Below are 27,958 nucleotides of genomic sequence, written 5' to 3'. Positions count from 1 at the left end.
CCTGCTATGCGTGGGGCGAGCTTGGTTATTACAAGAAGAATTGTAAAAACAGACTTTGGATGGACGTTTGGTGTACTAACTATAACTAATATAGTTTGTTATCGAACGCCATAGTTACACGTGTTGCCATAACTTCAGTTTAAAAATATGATTACCACTTATTATTATTTTATTTATACCTACCTACCGACCCACTTTTCAACTAGTTTCAGTCCAAGAAACAAAAGATTTAGTTGAAGTGGCCTTACGGTAAAATGTAAAAGTATTATTTTCTTTGATGTATGGCTTCAAAATAGCATCAATTCATGACTCTATTGCACTACTAGGATTGCGGCATTGAAATATGCATGTCAGTGAAAGGTAAGTTTGCTTTCTGTTTGGTAATCATATATAGTAGGCAAATGTTGCTACAATGCAACTGTTGCATTTCACTTAGATATTATTTTGCTGAGCATATCTTGCCACGTGGTCGCATGTGACCGAGGACTATCATACTTTCTGTAATTTATGTACTTTCATCATTTCATTATTGCATGATGGTTTTCTCCCATATAAGCTAATCCCCCGCCAAACTTGATACCGTTTAATCAATATAGCTGCATGCATGCGTGCATGAATGGTCTTGATTCATGTTTACTGCATGCGATTAGGTACTGAGCTGTATAAATATACCAATATACCGCTTTAAATATCACTTTTCCTGAGGCTATGTACAGTACGTATGGCTAGCTAGCTATAGTTAAATGCACCGCGACAAAGATTTTTATTATCATTAAAAACAGTTAACTAGCTATATGGATGCGGCATTTGATTTCGGTGGTTCTGGAGATGGTGATTCAGACTATTACAGCTTTCTTGGAGTTAATCCAAATTCCAGTGACCGGGAACTTCGAAAAGCGTTCCTTGCCAAGGCTCGTCTTTTGCACCCAGACAAGCATGACGGCAACCCACAGGCAGAAGAAGCAATGAAATACCTAAATAAGGCTCGCGAAATTTTGTTTGATTCCAGCAAAAGGATTCGGTACGACGAACATCTTTCCGATAAAGATCCTGGGGGTACAGCAACTGAAGACTTAATGTGAGCTACGTATATGTATAGCTAATTGGCGTGTCATAGTATATAGCTAGCTAATTGAAAATTAGACAATTTAAATTACGCTTGTTTGCTTACTTTTTCACTGTTTATAGCTAACTAGCCGGTCATTGCATTTTTAAACGGCATGCAGTGGATACTCAATCGAAAGTCCGTTCAGTACCGGCTATTGAACCGACAGTAAACCGTATATAGGGTTACTATAAAAGTAAAACGAAAAAACCCACAAAACTGGCCTCGAACTCTAGCTGGACTACCGGTGTGCTATAGGGCAGTGTGCTAACCACTGTGCTATACTCAACTCCCTATATAGTTAGGGTCCGCAATGAAAAAAAATCGATAATCATGAAATTGTCCCCTTACTATTTCAACCTGTAGGGCATATCAAAGTATTTTTCTGCGTACCAATAAAACTTATTTATCTTTCTCCATACGGCGGGAATCGTGACTGTTTTATGCTGGAAATCGTGAAAAATTGCGCGCTCTCGTGATGAAGCATGGGTTCCTTCCCTTACTTGGCATATATAATCCAGGTCTATACCTGATTATAACCCACAGCAGAAATAAATCGATTTACTACTGTGGATTTGGTACGGAGCTACTCTTTGCCGAAATCACGTATTTTTGGATTCGGAGCAACCCAGCAATCAACAAAAGGAAACCTTCACTATACAGCAATATGGTTTGGTTATCACTTCATGCACAGCGCAAGTTTCATATGGATCTGAGCTTTCCTTCCATCAAACTAAGCGGCATGAAATTTCTTCCTAGCGCATCTGAGACCAAAATGGGAGGCGTGGCTGCAATAACTCCAAGTTTTAGTTTCTCCATGCAGCAAGTGATTCAGGCTTCAATATTATGTTGTGACCACCTAATGGTATTAGTTCCCAACCAGAAATGGATCACGTGATTATGGATTGATTTTTCGTTTACATTATAGCTATACATGGTTAGCTATGTAGTGGTATAATCCAGGTAAAATTTCACTAGTATTTTTATCAACATTTGACAGAGACACTACTGATGAAGCATAGAGTTAGGCATAGTAAAACTTGGGTCCTACCAAGTTTTAGTTCTACTTGGATCCTATATATTTTTTAGAGCCAACAAAAATCATTTACATCAGTGGTATATAAGTTTAGCTAGTTTGTACTTAATTCCTTCTTAAAAGTTAGGGAGGTATGTCCTCAATCTTATTTTTTCACAGCAGGCTGCAGGCAGTTATATTATTTATATATGAGCCTTTAACAAACAAGAAATTTAAGGTTTTCCACCCATAGCTGAAGGGTATTACTTACTTTTGGCTTTATCGTAATAAACCGCACCAAAGGCCTGCTGGATAACTGTTATACCAACAGCCACAATGTAATGAGTGCTCTATAATATATGTATAACATGCACTTTGTAGAGCTGTCTATGCATGTGTATAGCCATTCCTGAATTTATGTGAGGTTTATAAAACATATTCCAAACTAAATAAGAAATCATAATTTTGAGGTAAAGTGCTGGAAGAAATTTTACACTTGTGTAGGAAGCATGGTTCCTACACGTGTAGTGCTTTAGTGAGAATTTTGCCTGAATTTTGTAGGAAATATTCCCACACTGTTGAATTTTGTAAGAAAGATTCCTACACTTGGCACAAAGTGTAAGACATCTTCTTGCAGTGTAGGTGTAGGAATCATTCTTACAAGTGTAGGAATTGTTCCTATAGTTCCTACACTTGTATGAATTATTCCTACACATTATGTCATGTGTAGGAATCTTTCTTACAAAACTCAACAGTGCAGGAATATTTCCTATAAAATTTCTTAATTTTGCCCTACACGTGTAGGAACCATGCTTCCTACACAAGGATATAAATTTTGGTACATCACAGAAAATTTGCTGTGTTTTTGAGAAAAAATTGCCACATCTTAAAGTTTTGGTTTCTTATTTAGTTTGGAATATGTTATAAGTCATTGAAAAAAATTACATGTTCTTTAGAAATCACATTTTAAGTCACATTTAAGGTAATAGATCCATAGTGGGAAGACATAGGCCATTGAAACTGCATGTTATATCAAGTATCATAAGTCCTTAAACTTATGACTCATTATAAAAAGGATATCTATAGTAAATGTCTACATCTCACACATGAAATATGTTACCAAATATATACCATACACATGCAGTCTGTAGATCAACATAAAATTGCATGCACTTCCTACAAGCAAAACAGAAATTTAAAAGCTTGCAAAATTAATTAAAATATAATTATATAGTTTTGTATTGTACCATTAAAATTATAATTATATATTGTATTGTATTGTATTGTATTTATTACCGTGCAGAGCCTCCACCAGGGAGTATATAATTAAGGCACAGGAAAATTACAATTTTTCACAATAGATTGATATTTCTACCATTATAATTTGATACCAGTTTGTGTGAATGTGCAAAACTTACAGCTACAGTTAGTATGAAGATATAGCTGATTAATCATTGACAAAAGTGTGTGTTGTGCCATTTAGTAGTGCAAGGTGGCCAATTCATACCAATATTAATTTTCTTTAGTTGAAACGTCTCTGCAGCTACTGTAGTGAATTGAAACTCTAGCAGCATAATTATTCTTATTACCTAATCTTGTCTATAAATATTGCCTCTGGGTATAGCCATGCACTCATAATGTGGATTCATTTATGGTGTTCCCCCAACCAGTAATCTGATACTATTGAGGTTTCTTTCCAATTGCACTTTTACCCTGATATTCAATTCTGCCTGTTTATGGATTCCACTTGCTTACTAAAGCGAACAGAATAGTAAAGAGACTGGAGACTGCTTGCATGACTGCTCTATTAGAGTATCTTGATCTTACATACAAACAACCCCGCCATTTTTGGTAGGACCTGAGTTTTACTATGCCTAACTCTATGCTTCACCAGTGGTGTCTCTGTCAAATGTTGATAAAAGACTAGTGAAATTTTACCTGGATTATACCACTACATAGCTAACCATGTATATATATATATATATATTGTTAATGTACAAACTCAATCATAGCTATAATGCAAACGAAAAATCAATCCATAATCACGTGATCCATTTCTGGTTGGAAACTAATACCATTAGGTAGTGGTCACAACATAATATTGAAGCCTGAATCACTTGCTGGAGAAACTAAAACTTGGAGTTTTACAACCACTCCTCCCATTTTGGTCTCAGACGCGCTAGGAAGAAATTTCATGCCGCTTAGTTTGATGGAAGGAAAGCTCAGATCCATATGAAACTTGCGCTGTGCATGAAGTGATAACCAAACTATATTGCTGTATAGTAAAGGTTTGTGGGCTTTCCTTTTTGTTGATTGCTGGGTTGCTCCAAATCCAAAAATACGTGATTTTCGGTAGAGTATAGCTCCGTACCAAATCCACAGTAGCAAATCGATTTATTTCTGCTGTGGGTTATAATCAGGTATAGACCTAGACTATAGACTATATATGCCAAGTATGGGAAGGAACCCATGCTTCATCCGGAGAGCGCGCAATTTTTCACGATTTCCAGCATAAAACAATCGCGATTCCCGTCGTATGAAGAAAGATAAATAAGTTTTATTGGTACTCAGACAAATACTTTGATATGCCCTACAGGTTGAAATAGTAAGGGGACAATTTATCGATTATCGATTTTTTTCATTGCGGACCCTATATAGTTCAGTAGCTAATTTTCTATTTTATAAATGTAACTCAATTAAGAAGTAAGCTGTATATAGTAAGAACGTAACCCTCAGTAAGGTGAAGAAGAAACCAAATCTGACCCCGACCTAACCTAACGCTTTATAATACTTGTCGTGTGCCCTGAATTATTGGGGCAACTATACTAGCTAGACGCGTCTGTAATGGCAACAATACCATCATCCCAGGACTGGGCAGAGTTTGCCTCTCTCCATGCCCACTGTTTAAATGTCTATAATTGATTTATATTATTATCTTTTTATTAACCATGCAGCTATAGATGCGTGCCCTAAAGTCGAATTCTCGGGGCATACCAACCCTAACATAGCTACAACTTAATATAGCTAGTTGCTTACAGGGATACTTGTGTGGATGGATGACTGTCATGCAGTCATTTTGTGTTAGCTATCCGCGAAAAAAACCTTGAGTCGGTTGTATTGTATTGTATTAATGCTTTACAGTGACCAGCACTGAAGGTCCGGTAACCACTTAGCTATTCCTTTAAAAACTGGAAAATATGACGACACCAATAGGTGTATAAATCGAAAAAAGGTCATCAGATGCATAACCGGTACTCGATTCACAACCTCTTATACCTTAAGGTACCATTCCGCATCCACTGTAGCCGCTTAGTAGACTATATCACCGCTATACCAGCTCCTCTTAGCTACTTTTTCCCGTATTTTAATCCTACCAGTGAGTTTCCTTTTTTTTCCTAACCCGGGCTTGATGGACTGCCCTTGCCTACCACCCCCAACACAAAGAAAGGCACGCGCTGGAAAACTGTAAAAAACAAAAGAAAAAAACAGAGTAACACAGCCAGCATGTTACTCTGACAAGCGGGACTCCACTTGCACTAAATCCATTGATGCTGGAGCCCTAGTGTAAACACCAATGGATGAACGCGCACCTCGAATGCACTGAAAAGCCGAGCGGGGCAGAGAAAAGCCAAGACAATACCGAAGCCAACCCAGGACTACAGAGTATTCATCACCCCACTTAGCCGATAGGAGGGAAGCCATGCAGACGCTAGAAAACTGTGGCTTCGTGAGCCAACCCCCCTGTTGCCGACATGATGATAGCTAGGTGTAAAAGAAGCATGCTCAACCTCACGAATTCTCTGACCATAAACTCGACGCTTGATATTCTCATGCTTCTTAAAGGTAGAAGAAAGTGATGAAGAACTGTTAGATTAAAAACGCGAACATCAATAAAACATCTCGGTGGGGTCTATTCTACGGAACGGAACGGAACGGAATGATGGACTAAACTGCGGAACGGAATGGTTTCTCAGATTGAAGCTTGCAGCTTACCATTGCTGTACAAGTTATCAGTGGCACTTCCAGCAGGTAATCAAACGTACCCCAAGAAAGATGAAACGAATTTAAGGATCGATTGTGGGTTCTTGTTGGTTGTCATTAGTAACGAAGTACTAATTGTGGGAATAGCTGACTCAGTGTGTTCATCTTCGGATATATCAAGTAGGGAACTTAATGCATGACTTGTTTTTACTAGTATGTGAGTTATTTTTACTTACTTGACTTTAGAATGTACAGTCTGAGGCCCAGCTTTTCTAATCGGCATAAATCAGTATGTGTATAGCTACACTACAAAGGAAACAAGTATGGTGACAAGCTGCAGTCTAAGCAGAATCTAAAGGAATTTTGTGCAGTGTGTGAGAAGCAAACATTCAGATACCTCAAGGAGGCTATATTGTGTGAACATCAATGATTCATTAACAGAGTAGTGGACTATTGTCAGATATCTCAGCCTGAGTACTGAGTTGAATTTTGGATGGGTCTATTTTACAGAATGGAATGCTTTCTGAATCAACTTGCAGCTTGGCTAACTGCTATCATTGCTGAAATTGCATTTTATCAGTGGAACCTCCAGGAAAATGGAATAGGATAATTATAAAACATTAATTAAGTGATTGTTTAGGTAATCATGACTTTATTCAGTCTAATAAACAGAATATATGGTTGATTGAGTGAGGTATCACTTGCAGAATGTTCAGACGACCAGTGATGAGATGCATGGATTCATCGAATTTTTGTTGTGGTTGGAGACATTAAATATCCAAAAGCAAACTGACTGTATAATATTAATTCACTTTCTTTATATTTTCTCAATTTTGAGCCTGTATACAAATAATTGAATTTTCCTTGTCAATAGAAATCCTAGAATAAGATGGGAGAGAAACTTATCTTTGTTTACCTATACTGTACAACCAAGAGTTCGTAATACGGATTTGTATGGGGGAGAGTGTCTAACTCTCAGTATGGCCTGTACAAACACCCTGCGTAAAGTTCACCTTTCATCAAATCAACACCTTTACTGGGGGATAGAAAACTGTTGATTATTGTTGCTGAAGAAGGTAAAGCCTTTGTTCTGAAATAAGGCCGAGGTTTTACTTTAAGCAGGGTGTTTGGTGAATGCATTCAAGTTAGACACTCTCCACCTTATTATGAACTCTTGGTACAACTTCAAAGGAAAGTGAAGAAAACATACAGATGAATCAATAAAATCACTACAGTAAGGTGAATTACAGACTAGTGAGATCTTGGTTAATTAATGACAGTGGTTGGAAATTAAGTGTGGTAGCTTCTTGTTCTTGAATATGTTGCAAAGTGGAAGTACAAATCAAAATGGGATATCAATTTCATTATGAAAAATTTGTATACATAAATAATCTAGCATTACTATTTCATTTGTCCTCCACTTAAACATACTACAACAGTACTAGTGTCAGTACATTGGCAGTGAGTCTACCTTGAAATTTCAACTCTAGAGTAGATCCAACACAGGACAGCCCGCACTGTAACAAATACATGTGATCCCATTGTAATTTCATGGACCAGCTGGACTGGGAATCACTTGAAAATAGACGAACAAATTTAACCTGTTTTGTTTGAAGTGAAGCATGTGAAATGTTACACTTAAGAAATCCTAGGATTCTTAGGTGGTATGTAATTAATGTGAGTGTTCCATTTCAGGTCTGACTAGATACATTGAAATTACACACACATCCTGGTCCAAATCACGTTTGCCTGGTGGCTACGGGCATGGTTTCACATGCAGCTTATAATAGAGATTTGGCTGATCTTGGAGTTTTGGCATTTAGCCTGATTCAAGGCTAGCAGTCAGACACATCCTTGAATTGTGCAACAGATAAAATCAGCTCACTATTGAATACGGCATTAGTCCACTGCACCAGCTGTTAATATATAAATAACTCCATGCATACACTTCAGTGATGTTTGCAGAATATACCCTCCTTGCGGTCTGCCAAAATATTTGCTCCTCACACACTGCACAAAATTCTTCAAGTTTTAATTCAGCTGGCTCTTTCCTGTTCCTGCTTGCTTTATTTATACACTGACTTATGACTTGAAAGACCAGCCCAGACTGTTTTCTAAAGTCTAAATAAGAAAAACAGCTCACATAAAGTTCCCTTCCGTATGGATGAACATCACTGATACAGCTCATCCCACAATAATACTTCGTTACTAATGACAACCAACAAAAACCCACAATCGATCCGTTAATTCTTTTTATCTTATGTTTAATCACCCACTGGAGATGCCACTGCTAACTTATAAGGGAAGTTTCAGCAATGGTAAGTTGCAAGCTTCAATTTGAGAAAGCGTTCCGTTCCGTGGTTTAGTCCATCATTCCGTTCCGTTCCATTCCGTAGAATAGTCCCCACCAAACATCTCTCAGAACGACTACCCCAAAAACCATTCATGGCAATGTCCAAGCGAGCCCCTTCTTGAGTATTTGAGGTAGAAAGATGCATGGACACAAGTAATTCATTGAAAAGGTTATGACATATTGAAAGAATTACTCAATTTAATTCTTGGAAAGGAAGTGGCTAACCTCTTTGATGTCTCGTGAGGCTATATATTATAGTAGCCATGCACAAACATTTCACTGAAATCACCAGTTCAAAGAAAAACAGCTACACATGCAGTTCTTAAGGTGCATATCTGATACCACACATGAATTGATGAAACTCATTGGACACTTTAATGTGATGTCTTAGGGCTATGTACACAAGTAATTCATTGAAAAGGTTATGACATATTGAAAGAATTACTCAATTTAATTCTTGGAAAGGAAGTGGCTAACCTCTTTGATGTCTCGTGAGGCTATATATTATAGTAGCCATGCACAAACATTTCACTGAATTCACCAGTTCAAAGAAAAACAGCTACACATGCAGTTCTTAAGGTGCATATCTGATACCACACATGAATTGATGAAACTCATTGGACACTTTAATGTGATGTCTTAGGGCTATGTACACAAGTAATTCATTGAAAAGGTTATGACATATTGAAAGAATTACTCAATTTAATTCTTGGAAAGGAAGTGGCAATAGTCTAACCTCTTTGATGTCTTGTGAGGCTATATATTATAGTAGACATGCACAAGCATTCCAATGTGTACCAGTGAGTTTCCTACTATTTCCACAGCCAATTACTGGCTAAACAAATGTGACCGTCTCAGCGAAAACCCGTCTAATTCGCACAAGCATGCATGCATGCATTTTGAAATTTAAACTGAATAGCTAGCTAATACGAAAACAAAAGCTGCTGCTGCAGTTGACATGCATAGTTTCCTAGCTATAGACAGATGTGATGACACATGCATCAATTCAAGTGTGGTATCAGATATGCACCTTAAAAACTGCATGTGTAGCTGTTTTACTTTGAACTGGTGAATTCAGTGAAATGCTTGTGCATGGCTACTATAATATATAGCCTCACAAGACATCAAAGAGGTTAGACTATTGCCACTTCCTTTCCAAGAATTAAATTGAGTAATTCTTTCAATATGTCATAACCTTTTCAATGAATTACTTGTGTACATAGCCCTAAGACATCACATTAAAGTGTTGTGGTTTTGCTTCTTCCAAATTTTTGTTTGATATACTTAATTCAGTTTTCCTGTAAAGTGCTTACTTATACCTACAGATTTAAAAGCCATGACCTTGCTACTTCCTTTCTAAGAATTGGTGCAGATATTCTGTCAATTGTTCAAATATAGTTTAGCTAGCTATACATTTCAATTCAAAACTGCACCAAGAATTTTACAATGAGAATAACTGCATGTCATATAAATATGTACTAAAAATATTGTGCACTATTTCAACCATATACACTACCAGAGAATATAGTCACAAAAGATATTTTCATGAAACGTTATAAAATGCCCATGAAAATAAAGTCATGGGGTACCTGGATGCATGGCATGGACATTTTTATGGCAGCCACAAATTTCCATGAAAATTCATGACCCTTATGAAATTGGACCATGAAACATTAGCATGGTGAAATATAGTGAATACATGGATACACCATAGGAATTTGATGGGTTGTGTCTGAATGCAGTAAGGATATAACTGTACAGCTAAACAAGTTAGGTAACCATCTCAAAAATATTATCTAATCCAAAACAGCCAAGCTGTAAAAAAACAGTGCGGCCCTCAAAAAGGCTATGGTGAAAAAAGATGTGAAATCCAAGGTGGCGGCCAAGAAATGGCTGTGATGGTAGGTTAATGGTAAAAATTTTAATAACGACAATTCAAGTGAATTTTTGTGCCACTTGGTCTTGGAAAAAATTTTACCTAAATTGCCGTTATTAAAATTTTTACCATTAACCTACCATCACAGCCATTTCTTGGCCGCCACCTTGGATTTCACATCTTTTTTCACCATAGCCTTTTTGAGGGCCGCACTGTTATTTTACAGCTTGGCTGTTTTGGATTAGATTTCATTTCTTTTGTATTTGTATACCCCAAAGCCGGCCTATGGCCAGCTTTGGGACTTTTTTAACCTGTCTTTTTTTCTTTACTACAGGAAGAAGAAAATGTGAAGCAGATGTACTTTAAATATTTCTGATTTTATCAGTAAATGTACAAATTATATATATAATACATATATTTATCATAGAACTCTCCATGGTGGTTTCTTTGCAACTGAACACTCTACAAGGTGACTTCTTCTTGCTGCTCTCTCTGCAGGGTGAATGTTTGTAGCTGAACAATCTACAAAGTAACTTCTTCTAGCTGATCTATCTACAGGGTGATTTGCTTGTAGCTGAACTATCTACAAGGTAATTTCTTTTAGCTGATCTCTCTACAGGGTGATTTGTTTGTAGCTGAATTCTGTGCAGGTGATTTGTTTGCAGCTGAGTTCTTTACAGAATGGTTTCTTTGTATCAGAACTCTCTACAAGGTAACTTCTTCTAACTGATCTTTCTACAGGGCAATTTGTTTGTGGTTGAATTTTCTACAGGGTGATTTCTTTGCAGCTGAACTCTCTACATGGTGGTTTCTTTGTAACTGAACTCTCTACAAGGTAATTTCTTCTAGCTGATCTCTCTACAGAGAGATTTGTTTGTAGCTGAACTCTCTACAGGTGATTTGTTTGCAGCTGAACTCTCTACATGATGGTTTCTTTATAGCTGAACTCTCCACAAGGTAACTTCTTCTAGCTGATCTTTCTACAGGGTGATTTGTTTGTAGCTGAACTCTCTACAAGGAAACTTATTCTGGCTGATCTCTCTATAGGGAGATTTGTTTGTAGCTGAACTCTCTACAGGTGATTTGTTTGCAGCTGAACTCTCTACATGATGGTTTCTTTGTAACTGAACTCTCTACAAGGTAATTTCTTCTAGCTGATTTCTCTACAGGGAGATTTGTTTGTAGCTGAACTCCTACAGGTGATTTGTTTGCAGCTGAACTCTCTACATGATGGTTTCTTTGTAGCTGAACTCTCTACAAGGTAACTTCTTCTAGCTGATCTTTCTACAGGGTGATTTGTTTGTAGCTGAACTATCTACAAGGAAACTTCTTCTAGCTGATCTCTCTACAGGGAGATTTGTTTGTAGCTGAACTCTCTACAGGTGATTTGTTTGCAGCTGATCTCTCTACATGATGGTTCTTTGTAGCTGAACTCTCTACAAGGTGACTTCTTCTAGCTGATCTTTCTACAGGGTGATTTGTTTGTAGCTGAACTCTCTACAGGTGATTTGTTTGCAGCTGAACTCTCTACATGATGGTTTCTTTGTAGCTGAACTCTCTACAAGGTAACTACAAGGTCACTAGTTTGTAGCTGAACTCTCTACGTGGTGGTTTCTTTGTAACTGAACTCTCTACAAGGTGACTTCTTCTAGCTGATCTTTCAAGAGGGTGATTTGTTTGTAGCTGAACTCTCTACAAGGAAACTTCTTCTAGCTGATCTCTCTACAGGGAGATTTGTTTGTAGCTGAACTCTCTACATGATGTTTTCTTTGTAGCTGAACTCTCTACAAGGCGACTTATTCTAGCTGATCTTTCTACAGGGAGATTTGTTTGTAGCTGAACTCTCTACATGATGGTTTCTTTGTAACTGAACTCTCTACAAGGTAGCTGATCTCTCTACAGGGAGATTTGTTTGTAGCTGAACTCTCTACAAGTGATTTGTTTGCAGCTGAACTCTCTACATGATGGTTTCTTTGTAGCTGAACTCTCCACAAGGTAACTTCTTCTAGCTGATCTTTCTACAGGGTGATTTGTTTGTAGCTGAACTCTATACAAGGAAACTTCTTCTAGCTGATCTCTCTACAGGGAGATTTGTTTGTAGCTGAACTCTCTACAGGTGATTTGTTTGCAGCTGAACTCTCTACATGATGGTTCTTTGTAGCTGAACTCTCTACAAGGTGACTTCTTCTAGCTGATCTTTCTACAGGGTGATTTGTTTGTAGCTGAACTCTCTACAGGTGATTTGTTTGCAGCTGAACTCTCTACATGATGGTTTCTTTGTAGCTGAACTCTCTACAAGGTAACTGATGTCTCTACAAGGTCACTAGTTTGTTGCTGAACTCTCTACGTGGTGGTTTCTTTGTAACTGAACTCTCTACAAGGTGACTTCTTCTAGCTGATCTTTCTACAGGTGATTTGTTTGCAGCTGAACTCTCTACATGATGATTTGTTTGTAGCTGAACTCTCTACAAGGTAACTTCTTCTAGTTGATCTCTCTACAGGGAGATTTGTTTGCAGCTGAACTCTCTACATGATGGTTTCTTTGTAACTGAACTCTCTACAAGGTGACTCCTTCTAGCTGATCTTTCTACTGGGTGATATGTTTGTAAATGAACTCTCTACAAGATAATTTCTTCTAGCTGATCTCTCTACAGGGAGATTTGTTTGTAATTGAACTCTCTACAGGTGATTTTTTTGTAGCTGATTTCTCTACATGATGGTTTCTTTGTAGCTAAACTATCTACAAGGTAACTTCTTCTATTGATCTCTCTACAGGGCGATTTGTTTGTAGTTGAACTCTCTACATGGTAGTTTCTTTGCAGCTGAACTCTACAAGGTGATTTCTTCTAGCTGAACTATCTCTTTCCACAGTTGCATGAACTCCCTACAAGGTAACTTCTTCTAGCTGATCTCTCTACAGGGTGAATTGTTTGTAGCTGATCACTCTACAGGGTGAATTGTTTGTAGTTGATCTCTATACAGGTTACTTGTTTCTAGCTGATCTCTTGAATTCTCTTCAGGGTGACTGCTCTATTAGGATGACTGCTCTATTAGAGTATCTCGATCTCGCACTTGCTGCACCAAGTTGGATTTCGTGTTATAACTCCGTGGCTTTAAGTCTGATTCTTCTACACCATTGAAGAGCCTTTCTAAGATGATTACTCCATCTATACAGCGATTTTCAAAGCATTACCTCAAGCGGTTTATCTGGTAGGCGTGGCAAGTAATAGTTTTTTATTAGCTAATCTCGATTGCGTAATTGTTACACACTGTTGGTTTTTTCGTTGTATCTTCCTGATTTTTAGCTCGATTTCTTTCAAACCACAAAAGGTTTGAGGTTCAATAGTTAACCTATTCACCCACCGTTTTTCAGCTTCTTCTCATGCGCGGTTTACCCTGTAGGCGTGACAACATATTGGTGTTATTGTTCATGAATAATCGATCATAACTCTTTTCCTGTTTATCGTATCCTAGCCAAAGTTGGTACAGAGATGCGCCTTTATACCCCGCTTCAGTGTGCCAAATTTCAAGGCAATCGGATATGGCGTTCGCGTTTTATAGCAGTTTTTGTAAGTGTGCGAAAAGAGGAAGAAAATAAGAAGAAAAAAAAACGAAGAAACTAAGTTAATTTTTGAAGTCGCATATCTCGGGAACGCTTGAAGCGATTTCGCTCAAATTTGGAATGTGGAGTGCTGAAGGTGGAGGGAGTGTCCACAGAAAAAATCATCTTGTTTCATCAAGGCAGCACAGAGCTACGGAAATGCGAAAATTGCGTTTTCTTCCTTCCTGTCAATATACTCACGGGTGTTGCGCGCCGGCTTCTTGGGCCGCACGACACACTACAGTGTGTCTTGATTTGTAATCATGCACTCTTGCATTATGTCTTTTATTTTATTTCAGAACGTTACCTGCAGGGCAAAGGTTGTCTGCTTCAATCATAACATTTTCATTGTGGGAACAAGAGTTTGCTACTATGAAATTCTGTAATTTGAGTCAAGATCTTTCCGAAAAGTTGCACCAATTAACATTAAAATATTCACTGCCTTGCAAGCCTGATGTTCCACGAAGAGCTATTCAAAAGTCTCCTTTGCAAAGATTGTTAGAAGAAAGTGAAAGACCACAATCAATAAAACAAAGAACACCTGTACAACAAAATAATTCAAGCATCAGAAAAAAATCAGCAAGCCAAACAAGGAAAAGATTGGATGAAAGTTGGATTGAATTTGCATACAAAAATTCAACCAATAGCAAGTCCCTGCATGGTGACGCACACTATGTTCATGAAATTCTAACGGAATTAGTAAACAAACTGCACAAAACTGAAAGCACAAGGAAAATGAGCTTGAGAGATGGTAAAGTTCCCATAATTGATATCTTTTGTGCGTCAGTGGGTGACCTGCAATTTCTTATGCAGTTGTTTATTGGGTGCACATTAGAAGAAGCAAAAGAGTATCCTCCTAGGAGCATGTTCTTAACTATCTCAGCCTTTATTCCGGTTGTAAAAGTTCAGCCACCAAAAAGAGCTATCAACAGTACTGGTAGATGCATTTCATGTGGTAAGGTAAGCTCAGCTTATTGCCTTACTTGTGCAAAAGCAATGTGCTCTAACTGCATCATAAAGAGACGTATTTATCAATTTAACATGCCCTTACTGCAGAGCATATGTACATCTTGCGATGAATGCTTAAATAAGCAAGAGGCAGAACTATGGAAAGAGAAAGGCTTAGATCTGATAAGAGCAGGAGATTCACGCTCACTAGTTGCTTTGTATGGCTGTATGGCTATGGCTTTAAGTTGCGGTATGAATGGTAATGAGCTCTTATATTCTGCTGCAGATACATTTTCCCAACAAGGATATCATAAAACTTCTATACGATTCCGAACCAGCACTTTACGCAACTGTACAGATTCTGAGTCTGTCAAAGCATATATGTCCATAGCTGCTGATTTAGAGAGTCTCTCAGAGCAGCCACAATCAAAGTACATGGATAAGTTAGCCTATTTAATGGCTGCAAAAAATGTATATGCATCTGCAAAGAGAATTACAGATGTCAACCCTTCTATACCTGCTCTTACTTTAAGTAGGGATACAGAAACAATTAACAAAAGGGTGCATGCACTATATAATGGTGAGAAAAAAAGACAAGCCACAGAAGTTTCCCAAAAATTTGAAACTGCTTGGGTCACTCAAAACTTTGTCAAAATGACTAGCATGCTTAATCAAAATTTGGATGATGACCTTGGCTCCCATTTTGATGACTATGCCATGATAGGATTAGAAATGTTTTTGTCAACAAAAGACGTTAAGCTAATGGCCACTAGAGACAAGGCAGCAATAATGTTCTTCCAAGGCACACTAAAGGTCCTTAAAGGTGAGCAGACAGGCTTGTTTGATATAGAGCAGGCAATTTGGAAAGGTTATCAATCAGAATGGATGCCCCAAGCTTCAATTGATATTTTAATTAATAGGCTACAGTGTGACTTGGGAAGCACTACACCTCATAAAAGGTTACGATCAATTTGGAAAGAACTGAACGTCGATGATATGCTGTCTGACAATAGCAATTGCTTATCTTCTTTAAGTCTAAAAACAGGTGTTGATCTTGTACCTCCAAGCACCCGCCACTGGCCAGAATTTTTTATTGATGGCATCAACTCCAAAGCAACATATAAATACGAACAAGCAGCAATAAGAATGTTTCAGGAAGGCAAGTGGACAGCAAGCGATGTTGCTTTGGCTTATCTTGATTATCTTCACAGTCCTGAACATCCTGCTGAAGTATGCACTTCTTTTCTGTTAGCAGGATTCTGGTTTCTAAAAGAATTGGAAGCTATCAATGAAAAAAGAAGCATGCCTGATATGAAGATGTACTCTACTAAACGTGCAATAATGGAAAGTATTGAGTTTGCTTTTCGTGCTGCACAAGAACATTTCCACCTTGGAATGCAATTGTACATCTCTCGGTTAGGCCTTCAAATTGTTCTGGGTACTAGAAAACACGTGCAGTCATACTTTACAGTAGCAGATAGTAATCTGCTTTTGCAACTATTAAAGAAGGTAATTCAAACATCTCGATTTTGCCCATTTTGGAATGCACCAGTGGTAATGGCATGTGAAGCGCCTTTACTGTACATCATGACTAGAGAATTGCATAGCAAATTTGTTCTTAAGCTTGAACCTATGAAAAGCATGCCTTTTACAGAGCCAGAGTTGAAGTACCAGTTGTATGAGAACAATTTGTGCCATTTATGTCACTTGGAAGATTCAAATGTAGCTCATGTTCAAGCAATGGACGCAATGCTTTCTGAAAAGGGTTGGTGCATGGAAGATGTGTCATCTCTTATGACATCTCCACTATCTCCACGTTCAAAAGATGGATGGCTTATCCAACAGTCCAATTTGGGTATTCCCATGGAGTATGCTTCATTGGAAGGATTTGTATTAGATGTGGAAAAACCTTCACTGGAATTAATTGTCGTCAAAGCCGATGAAAACAATGTGGGATTAATTTCACAAAATGATGTATGGGAGTTTCTTCATTTGCCTGCTGGTGAATTGTGGTTTAGCCTTGATCCACCTGATGAAGATAAGAGATTTCATCCATTTCAAGCCTTAGATTATCATCCAAAGGAGCTTAAAGGAAGCACAATTCTCCACACTATGTTTGAAACTGATTATCTTCTAAAGTCATTCAGTATTGGGACAGAAGTATCTTCGATTCCACCATTTAAGCAACGTCCTTGCAGTGGAGGGCTTTTGGCTAATTTACCAGAACACCTTAGAAAGGTTTTAATGCCAGTTTCTGAACGTGGAGAATCAAGGTCTCGCATGCAGAGATTTTGGATACAGTCTGATGAGCTAATTTATGACAGAAGTGAAAAGGACGGGAAATTGACAATTAAAGTAAAAAATCCGAATGTGGTAATACGCACTCATCCCCTGATGACAGATGTAGAAGGCAAATTGAAAGATACAACAGAAGAGATAGACCAAAATAGTCCAGAGATGAGCTTTGCTACAGATTTGAGTACTCACTATGAAGAAATCAGTAAATATTTTCCTATTTTTGCAAGGTTAAGAGAAATCTTTAAGCTCGTATTCTTGCACAATGTTATTCAGAGTATATTGGAAGACTTACAAGATAGAGCTGAGGGTAATGTATCCATTTCTAGATGTGCTGTAGAAGATATTCAGCATAAGCAGAGACAAGATAAATTGAAAAGAATTGATAAAATACTAGCAGCCTTTAAAAATCAGTATGACTCCAACAATTCTGCAAGGTACTCCTGTAAGTGTGATGTAAAGGCACAGATTATCAACCATTTACTAGAATCATGTCAAAATTATGGACGTCATGAGAAAATGGAGACAAAGGTGGGTAGATGGTTAAATGATCAATACCAGGCTCAGGAAGACTTAATAAATTACATTTGCAAATGCATAGAAAATACAGTCACTCGTCAACTTCAAGATGCTGCTGGTCAAAAGGGCTATAAATCTGAAGTCAATCAGATAATGGAAGAATGTAGACAGCAGGTATTAGAACAAGTCTCAAAACTTAAAAGGGATTACCTTCAATTCATCAATAAAATCCAATCTGAAGTGAGTGAAGATCAGCACCAGATTGCAAGACAGGTAGCTGACTATTGTAAGGGAGACTACAAAGCAATAGAAAAACTAGTACAAAAATGGCTTGACTCTTGCTCAGGGCCTGATGAACTGAGGTGCTACATATGTGACCAGCTACCAAGTATAACTGGTGATGACATCAGAAAAGGAAATATCAAAGAGTATAAAATGCGGCATTTGAAGCTATCTGGTTTTGTCAACAACCTTAAGGGAACTGATGCTTGGCCCACAGCAACATCAACTTGTAATTGGGTCCCAGCTGCAATGATACAACGAGAAAGAAATGTTGGCTATTCCATGTGTTATGGTGGCGTGGTAATTGAGCTTAAACCAATTAAAGGAGAAGTTACCACAGATCCTAAAAGCATTAATGTTCCAGTAAATACACCATCCAAAGGAAGCCATGAAGCTTATAGTGAACCTCCTGTTGTCCCATTATTAAAAGAATTTAAAATTAAACCTCCTGTACCACCCAAAAGCAAGCTGATGGGCGAGATTCAAAACAATTTGGATGAGATCCTGAAACGTTTAAGAAATGAAGAGGGTCATAGTTCAGGAGAATGCAGTCAAGGTGCCCAACATCCTGATAAACAAAAAAAACAAAACAAAGTGCCTGGCAATGATGTAACTCAAGCTTTGGCAATTTTAAAAGTGTCTACTGATGAACAAAAGGGGTATAAAATCAACAGTTTTGACGGTACGTGTATGGCAGTAACTGGCTTGTTTTGTCATATATAGATAACTACTGTATGTGTGGTGCAAGTAGGAATTGTAACTAGATGTGCATGTCTAGTTTGTTACTTGTATTCAACCTTAAATTAAATTTCTTAGCAGCTAAGGTATGATCCATTATTACTTTCATCGTTTTTGTAAAAGTAAAGAGTGCGTTAAGGGGAGAGGTAACCTCACCCATATGCTTTTGAAAATGTTAGCTAATTGGCCTTCTTAGAAGCATAATGTACGGAAATAATTTTATTTATTTTTAATTTTAAAACTAAAGGCTTTATGGTGAAACACACCAAGGGTCTGAAGGTAAAAGATATGTACCAACAGCCATTGTCTACATTACACTACACTGTAGCTACTTATTTATATATATATAATTACATGACACAGACATACGTACAGTTGCGATTACTTACTGCTTAGTTATGTATGTACATTATAAGTGTTTCAAATTAAGGTGGGTACCAGTGTTACTGGAGTCTTCACATAGGAGATCTTTCGATGCTGCCAAATAGTTTATTATTGATGTAAATGTTGCTTCCTTTCAGTTTAACACATTTCTTGTTGGTTCTTTTCTGGGCTAATTCCCATCTAGTTCACATATACACTGACTCAATTGCTCTTTCCTCTCTGGTTTAATTATGAAGTCTTTAGGTGCCAAGGATCTTTTAGACAACTACATCAAAGGTACGTAGCAGCTTAATGATCTAGGCTTAGGATTGGAGATGTTAAATTTTGTAGAGATCTTGGATGGATGATCTAGACAGAGCAGAATCAACATTAGAAAGAATAGTTAGCACTGCATCCAGGTCATGCTTCTGTCTGGTGACTCTGGGAGTTTTGGGCTGAGATTCGTTGAATCCAAAAATAACAACACTTAGCATTTTATTGGACATTTCCCGGGGATGCTTGGAAAGACAATGATGATTAGTTTCCTTAAATCTTGTATACGTAGTTTCAGGAATTGGGCTGGTCTTGACAGCAAGTTGAAATTCTTGCAGTTAAGTTTCCACAAGGCTTGGAGTTTCAAAAATTAGTTTTAGCTTCTAGACTAGGTTCAACAAGGCTTGGAGTTTCAGGAATTGTGCTAGTCTTAAGGGTATTAGCTTCTAAAATAGAAATTCTTTCAGTTAAATATTTCACAAGGCCTTTCAAGGTGTTGATTTCAATTGTTTGTTGCATAAGCAAGCAATGGTAGCAATAAAGGGGTTCCTCTGACTAAATGCTTATGATATCAAGTAGTTTAGATTGAGTCCACTGCACGTAATATGATGAATCCATGCACTACATCGGCCCTCGCAAAACACAGCTTCTTCTCCATCACTGGTGACTGAGTATTCTATAATGGTTCCTCACATGCCTGACAAATATCTTCAGTAACAAGTTCTTCATTCTTATCCTTTTGTTTCTTGTTGGAGCATAGGTTGGAGCTAGGTGGAGTAAAGTCAGCAGGCTTTTTCCTCTCCCTTAAGCCTTTCTGCTTTCTTGAAGAAACAGCTTTCTTTGTAGATGGCTTGAATAGACATGAAAGTTTTAAACTTATTTTTATAATCTAGCACTACAGTATATAGTACTGGGTGGGAGGTCTAGATGATTGCTTAAGAGAGCTAGTATACACGCAAAGCTCCGGCATTCTGTGTTAGTCTAATGTAGCCAGACTGCATTTTTTCTCTTTGTCATCAGGTAGGGAGAAAAAAGGGTCTGGAACAGTTCGAATCCCACAATCGTCTTGACATGTCACGAGGCTACGTCACAAGTATGCAACCCGTGTGCTTAAACTCCATTGTAATAAGACTGCCACAACACAACAATAAACAAAGAATTAACTTACCTGAACAACTAACAATTAATTCAGTCTATCATAGCCTCAAAGGCAGCTTTAGATATTGATTGGTTTAACTATTTGAAAACGCATCACATTTCTTTGGTTAACACTACCCAATTATCTGGGGAGTGCCAAGATGAGTGTGGGGTTTGAACTGTTCCAGACCCTTTTTTCTCCCTACCCAGTGACAAAGAGAAAAAGAGCGGTCTGGCCTTGCGAGACTAATTCTGTGTATCCCAATGTCATGCATGATAAATCAGAATATGAAGTATAAAGTTAACTCCAGTTGTTCATACACAGTAGAGTTACTGTACTAAAAATTTTTATAATTACGCTTTCGGATATATAGTAGGAGGGGGTAGGTAATGCATGCATGACACTGTATGCAAAACTTCATGTGGTGCATGCAATTATTTTGTTCTTTGTATAGTGTTAGTAGAGGCTGCTGTGAAGAATCTCCCATGTGACTATGAACTAGTAGTAACTAGAAGATGGCCTTCACCTGTACAGCAGCAAAACACATCCTCTGACAAGGATTGTCTACCAAAGAACATCTATAGAATGCAAGCAGAACCTCGTGGAATTGGTGTTATCATCAATAACAAAAACTTTAATGATACAAAATTCCCTAGATCTGGGACTGATGTAGATGCAGCTGCTTTAGTAAGATTATTTACTTACTTGGGGTTCTTGACTAAATGCTATAAGGATCTTACTGCTCACCAAATTAGAGACACGCTTAAAGATGTTGCTGAGTTAGACCATACACACTATGATTGCCTTCTAGTAGCTGTTCTTACACATGGAGGTGCTGATGAGAACCTTGATGTACTTAAAGGCATTGATGGTGATTTCATTCAAGTGTCAGAGCTTTTAAAATTGTTTAAGGGCAAGACTGAAACTTCTCTGACTGGAAAGCCAAAAGTATTTTTTATGCAAGCTTGCAGAGGCGAAATGAAAGATCCTGGAGTAGAGGTAAACGAGGGAGTTGAAACAGACCAGGGTTAGTTATACCTGTATGTCAAGCAATTATATTCATGTATTGATTGCATTATCATGAACCATATAATGGTTCATAATGTCAGACCTTCAGCACTGGTCACTGTAAAGCGTTAATTATACAACCAAGTACTAAGAATAATACAAAATGCGGTCATAAATAATAATAACAAGTAGCTACACAGAAAAATTTGGAATTTTCAACTAGAGTAGGGACCATAGCACATCGATAAAAAGTACTGAAACAAGTTGGAGTAGTGCACGATATTAAATCACAGTAAAACAAAAAGAAGTATTATATCCCTACTGTGCATTTCCATTATGGTATCATGAGCACAGTAGGGATATAGCACTTCTTATTGTTTTATTGTGATTTAATATCATGCACTACTTCAACTTGTTTCAGTACTTTTATCGATGTGCTATGGTCCCTACTCTAGTTGAAAATTCCAAATTTTTCTGTGTACTTGTTTGTTGACTTTTTTGTAAATAATTATGACTGGTGAACCCACGCACCTAATTGAACTGAACACTCTAGCTACATTTTCAAACTTGATTGAACAGCACTTATAATTTGTGATTGTTTGGGCTTAATCAGCTTTGCTGTCTGCCCTTTTCCCCCAAATAATAGTATACCGCATCCGGCTGAAATGGCACCGCGCGTCCCAATTATCGTCTGAAAAGTGAAGTATCCATTACGCTTCGTTGTCAGCTTTGTTCAACCCGTTACGCAGCATTTCGAATCAAGAACTGTTCGAAAAGCACCTCTGCAATCCATGCATACCAAAAGAAATGATGCCGCGCGCCCCGGTTATCTCACCCACCTTGGCTCTGCATTGGGTACTGATGAATTTCTGCACAGTTATGTTCAAAACAAGGTTTCTACATGGGTGGGTGAGATGGAGAAACTTTCTGAAATTGCTATCACCCAACCACAAGCAGCATATACGGCCTTTACACATGTGTTTCTGCACCGTTGGTCATATATTGCTCGGACAGTGCCTTTCACTCCTGAGCTTTTCCATCCACTTGATGTTGTCCTGAGCCTTCGTTTTCTTCCTGCAATGACTGGCTGACCAGCATTTGGTTCCATCAAACGAGAGCTTCTTTCACTGCCTGCCCGCCTTGGAGGGCTTGGTGTCATTATTCCAACCGTTCACTTTTCCTCATCGTTTTTGTCTTCTAGCCGTGTTGCGGCTCCTCTAGTTGACCATCTTTTAAGAAAATGTACCTCTTATTCCTTAGATGTATATCAGCATATGTACCAGTGCAAGCTTGATTTACGGGTCTCACGCCGAAATGATCTATCTGCTCAAGCAGACTTGCTTTGTGATCAGCTGTCTCCACAATTGCGACGTGCCTTTGAAGCTGCATCAGAGCGAGGCGTATCGTGTTGGTTAACAACGCTACCTATTGCTGAACATGGGTTTGCATAAGCAAGGGGAGTTTCATGATGCCCTGTGTTTAAGATTTGGATGGCAACCTGTTAACTTGCCTCAGACATGTGTTTGTGGTAAACCCTTTTGTGTGGAGCATGCCTTTACTTGTCCCTGTGGCGGGTTTCCATCTATCCGCCACAATGAAGTCAAAGATTTAACTGCAAGTCTGTTGAGTGAAGTGTGCAGTGATGTTAGTGTTGAGCCTGTTCTCCAGCCTCTTGATGGTGAGCCATTGCAATTTGCTACTGCCAATAGTGAAGATGGTGCCCGTCTTGATGTTGTTGCCAGGGATTTTTGGGGATGAAATAGGCAGCGTGCGTTTTTCGATGTCAGGGTTTTCAACCCTTTTGCGCGCTCTTATTTTCGCTCCCAATTGTCCAGATGTTACCAGCTTCATGAACGTGAAAAAAGACGGGCATATGATGAGCGTGTTAGAGAGGTTGAGAGAGCTTGCTTTTCACCATTGGTGTTTGCAGCTACTGGTGGCATGGGGCCCACTGCTACAACAGTTTTTAGGAAGCTTGCTTCAATGTTGGCTGAGAAGCGCAGCATTAATTACAACAAATGCTTATTCTGACTGTGATGTAGGGTTTACGGTTTTTCATTGTTAAGATCTGCAGTGATGTGTTTGAGGGGTCATCGCTCTTCAGTTGGTCGTCTATCAACTACTAATATTGATCTGGCCTACTCCGAGGGTCGCTTGGAGTCTGGCGGCCTTGTTTGATTGCTGGTATTTCCAGCTGTCCAGCACTTTAACACCTAGTGCTGGGAGTGGTGGCAAGGGCAGTCCATCTAGCCCGGGAAATAAAAAAAATAAATAAAAACAATAAAAAAAGTTATATCAATAACTTTTTATATCAATATATTTGTAAATGTATATACATGTCTCATTTATTATGATGGTTTCATCAACATCGTCTGAAAAGTGAAGTATCCATTACGCTTCGTTGTCGGCTATTTTCAACCCGTTACACAGCAGTACAAATCAAGAACTGTTTGAAAAGTACCTCTGCTATCAAAATAGCCACTATGACAAATACGGACGATTTCCGTTATGCACCTATCAATGTCAAGCCCCACCTACCCCAGGTCGGGCAGAGGTGGGGATTGTTGGGGATTTGCAAATGCGAGAATGCAAATTCCTATCCCTGGGGACAACTTTGAGTTACGAATCCCCTACTAATTATCCCGGGAATCACAACAGTGTGGAAAAGTACGGATATTCGTGTTGCAAATGCCCCTACCCTGGGGGCGAGCTTGGATGACAAATCCCCACCTGCTGCCCGACCTGGGATAGGTGGGGCGTGACATTGATAGGTGCATTACGAAGGGAAGCCATCACGTGTTATCGCCAAATCGACATTTTTCGCTGTCAGCAAAGATGAATGGGACACAAAGGAGGACACTGGTAAGTCCATGAAGAATGCATTGTACATACTGCGGTATGCCAAAAGGCACCTGTCGGGCCGAAACGAAAAAATCAAGGCCGTAGCCTTAGCCGTTATCGAGTCACGCTTGTCTGAAGGCATCAGTCAGTCAATTACTCAGTCAGTCGGCACTAATAATCAATACTGCCTCATCGTCGTCAGGGGAAATTGAGGCTGTTTTTGGGTGATATTATTTCGTGGGCCACGCCTACTCCTTTGTGGTCCCTACTACACAGTTACTATCTTAGGCCACTCCAAATAAGTTCTCTGTTTCCCGTCCTGGACTCAAGTATATTTGCATGCGGGCGGGCAGTCCATTTCCATTATTTCATTATAAGATTGGTAGCTTTTCAAGCCATTATTTGCCTGGCACAACCATAATAAGCTGCATAAAAGGATGCTTGAGCTTGTTCCTTCCCTTTTAAGTTGCAAAAATCGAGCGCTCGGCAAAAATAGCACAAACGTGAAGTTTGTGCCGACTTGATAGCACTGCTGACACTTGAGCTGACTCTGTTTCAAGTGAGCCTGTCAGTATGCAAGAATAACCGGAAAATAATGGAAGAATATGGAATAATGGAATACTTAGAACTGACAGTAACTAGATGCGGGCGGTGGACGGGAAACAGAATTTTATTTGGAATGGCCTTACTGTATGATGAATGAATAAATAATAAATAATGTTTGAGAAAACTACAAGGCACTTACCGGGAAAGAATCCATGTTGAACGAAGAGACAATCGTATAATGGGTGGGTGTTTTCGTGGGGGTGATAGAAACCATACGACTATTCTATTTAACGCTGATCAAACGGCTAGCACGTGATGCCCACTACAATGCAGTTTTTTGTTGTTGTTTTTTTAACCCGGGCTTGATGGACTGCCCTTTCCTACCACCCCCAGCACAGATTGCAAGTGCTGGACAACAAACTGCAATCTGTGCTGGGGGTGGTAGGAAAGGGCAGTCCATCAAGCCCGGGTTAAAAAAATAAATAAATAAAAACTACAATGCAGTTAATCGACTAGTCTCGTGCCCATCCGGGCTCGCGCTAATGCGCAAACACCGCATTAGCGCGAGCCCGGCTGGGCACGAGACTATTAATCGACCAGGCGGATTCAAACAGCTATCTAGACGAACGAATTACTGATCATTTGTTTTTGGAATTGTTGCCAACTGGCACACCAAGTCTCAAGTCGTCATGCCAGCTGCCAGTGGATGCGTTCCACGCAAAGGAAGGTGGCCACGCCCAACACGAAATTTACCATGCCAGCTGCACAAGACCAGGAAAAAGATTAATAGCGGTATGTTTGTTTGTATTATTTTGTACTTACACCTGGCCTGCTAGGTTGTAGTTGGCTTGGCTACCTCTAGTGTTTGTAAATGTATTGTAAAGAGCATAGTAGCTATGTTTTAATGTTTTCTTGTACGTTTTTCCTTCTCCTGGCTTATGGATGGCTTGGCTGTCTTCCTTTATTGGCTTGCATACAGTATTGTGTAACACCTGCATTGCATCCTGTACTGTGTATCTCCTATTGCTGTGCCATTGCCACACCACTGTAAATGTAATTTCTAGTAGATCATGTTATCATTTTAGACCATATGGCCCAGCTCATATCAAAAAACTAAGATAACAGTTTCTAGTGAAATACCCTGCTTCTTTTTTTATTGACGTCTGCTCTTGGAAACTTCAGCAGTCATGCATGTCTTAATCCAGTACCCTGATTCATCCTCATTAAACATTATAATTTTATGACTGTTTAATGGATGTATAAGCTTCATTGCTTGCAGGCATGAAATTCAATACCGTAGATATGACAGCATGCACTTGCACCTCAACTTGTGAGAATCATGCAGGAGGGGTGATGACAATGCATTATGTGGTCTTCCATGTTCGGGTATTCAATACAACGTAATAGTAGCAGACCCTCATGATTGTAATTGCATGTATCACTTACGTTTACTGTATGTGCATCTTTTCCATCCACACATTCTGTGCTGGTTGTGCACTGTTGTACTTGCCCCATTTGTAGATTGCCCCATTTGTAGATTGCCCCATTGGTGGTTGTACTTGGTTGTATGTTCCCCGGGCCTAGTAAATAATATAATAATAATAATAGGGATCAGCAATAAAACTCTCTAATAAAATACACCCCATGGCCAAAAACAGCTTTTGAGGATTTCAATTTGTTTAAACCTTCCCTACCTTTATCTAGTATTATTAACCCTGATCAAGAAGTATAGTCCAGGGAAGTGCATGGGTTTAAATGTTTTTCCAGATTAACAAAATATTCAAGTCAGGCTTTATTTTTCCTTCCTTTCTTTCCTTCTTATATCTTGTTTTGCACGTCTACAACTTGCAGGAAGCAGAATTCAGCACTAAAAATTAATCAAGAACAATAAAACTAAAAGGTACCTCTTAGCTATAACTGCTTCTTATCCTTCAGCAAAATTGTTTTTACTACAGTAGCTTGCAGCTCACCACGATTCTGTATGCTTATCAGCTCAGTACTTTCTCATATTTGGTATTAATTCAGTTACTTCACCAACAAGCCATAATAATGAAACAATGGGCACTAGTTAGAACTGGCATGCTATATTTGGGCTAAAATTTTGGTGTGTTGCATCTAGGGATATGCTAGTGGACATGTACAGTAATTCCTATCCCAATAAAAACAGCCTGAAAGTATATGAAATAAATTTAATGTCCTGACCACTAGTATAGCTGTAAGTACAGATAACTTCACTTGTTTCATTTCTTAAGTAATCCAAAGCTTGTCTCATTGCTTACCATATAGTGGGAAATTTTCAAGGAATGAAACTTTTGCGAAACTGTGCTAAATATGATTTTCACGTTTTATTGAGCCAATAACTTGGTCTAATCCATCAATATTTAGTTCCTGTTTCATTTAATTTGAAAAGACTAGTTAGCTACTGTAGTTAGCTAGTCAGTTAGCTAACAAAAAATGACATAAAAGTTTATTTGGGGTCACTCTGACAACTTTAATTGGCTAACTATACCTGCCAAACTGTCATGCTAAATGTGGTTTTCTGGGTGTTTTTTGGGTATGCCCTACCACACATCACAGTAGCACTAACACATAGATACATAGATATTACACATAGATACATATACATAGATATTACACATAGATATTAGTACGTATTTGTCCCTTCTAGTATGCCATAATACAGATGGACAAAAGAAAAAGGGAACGATTCCAACAACATCAGACTGCCTAATTGGTTACTCAACAACAGCTGGCTATGTGTCATATCGTAATCCTAAAACTGGCTCATACTACATTTCTGCTTTAGTTGACATTTTCTTTGAAAATTCTCACAAAAAGGACTTTGATATAACGGGTATGATGATGGCTGTAAATGCTAGAGTAGTTGAAAATAAGGAACAGCAGCCAGAGATGACTTCTACGTTACGAAAATGGCTATACTTTAACCCTAGACAATTGTGTTGATCTTATTTTTCTCTCTGTTTGCAATATAAACTTTATTTTTGTTTTTATAGCTACATTATGTTTGTGTACTATATACAATTTATGTAATATCTTGCACTGGTCTTATACAGTA

At 38.5% G+C, this 27,958-nt stretch overlaps 1 protein-coding gene across 1 annotated transcript; it reads left to right on the top strand.

Moving 5' to 3' along the window:
- The first annotated feature begins 712 nt into the window (after window positions 1-712).
- LOC136238951 (uncharacterized) lies at window positions 713-27,958 on the top strand. The gene is made up of 4 exons (XM_066029672.1): window positions 713-1,078; window positions 14,231-18,657; window positions 20,942-21,514; window positions 27,551-27,958. The coding sequence occupies exons 1-4, from the start codon at window positions 795-797 to the stop codon at window positions 27,844-27,846; spliced, it is 5,580 nt and encodes a 1,859-aa protein (XP_065885744.1). The 5' UTR covers window positions 713-794; the 3' UTR covers window positions 27,847-27,958.

The sequence above is a fragment of the Dysidea avara genome, chromosome 11 (assembly GCF_963678975.1).
Source record: "Dysidea avara chromosome 11, odDysAvar1.4, whole genome shotgun sequence".
Taxonomy (NCBI): domain Eukaryota; kingdom Metazoa; phylum Porifera; class Demospongiae; order Dictyoceratida; family Dysideidae; genus Dysidea; species Dysidea avara.
The sequence above is the reverse complement of the archived record's forward strand: the minus strand, read 5'-3'. Positions and strand labels throughout refer to the sequence as shown.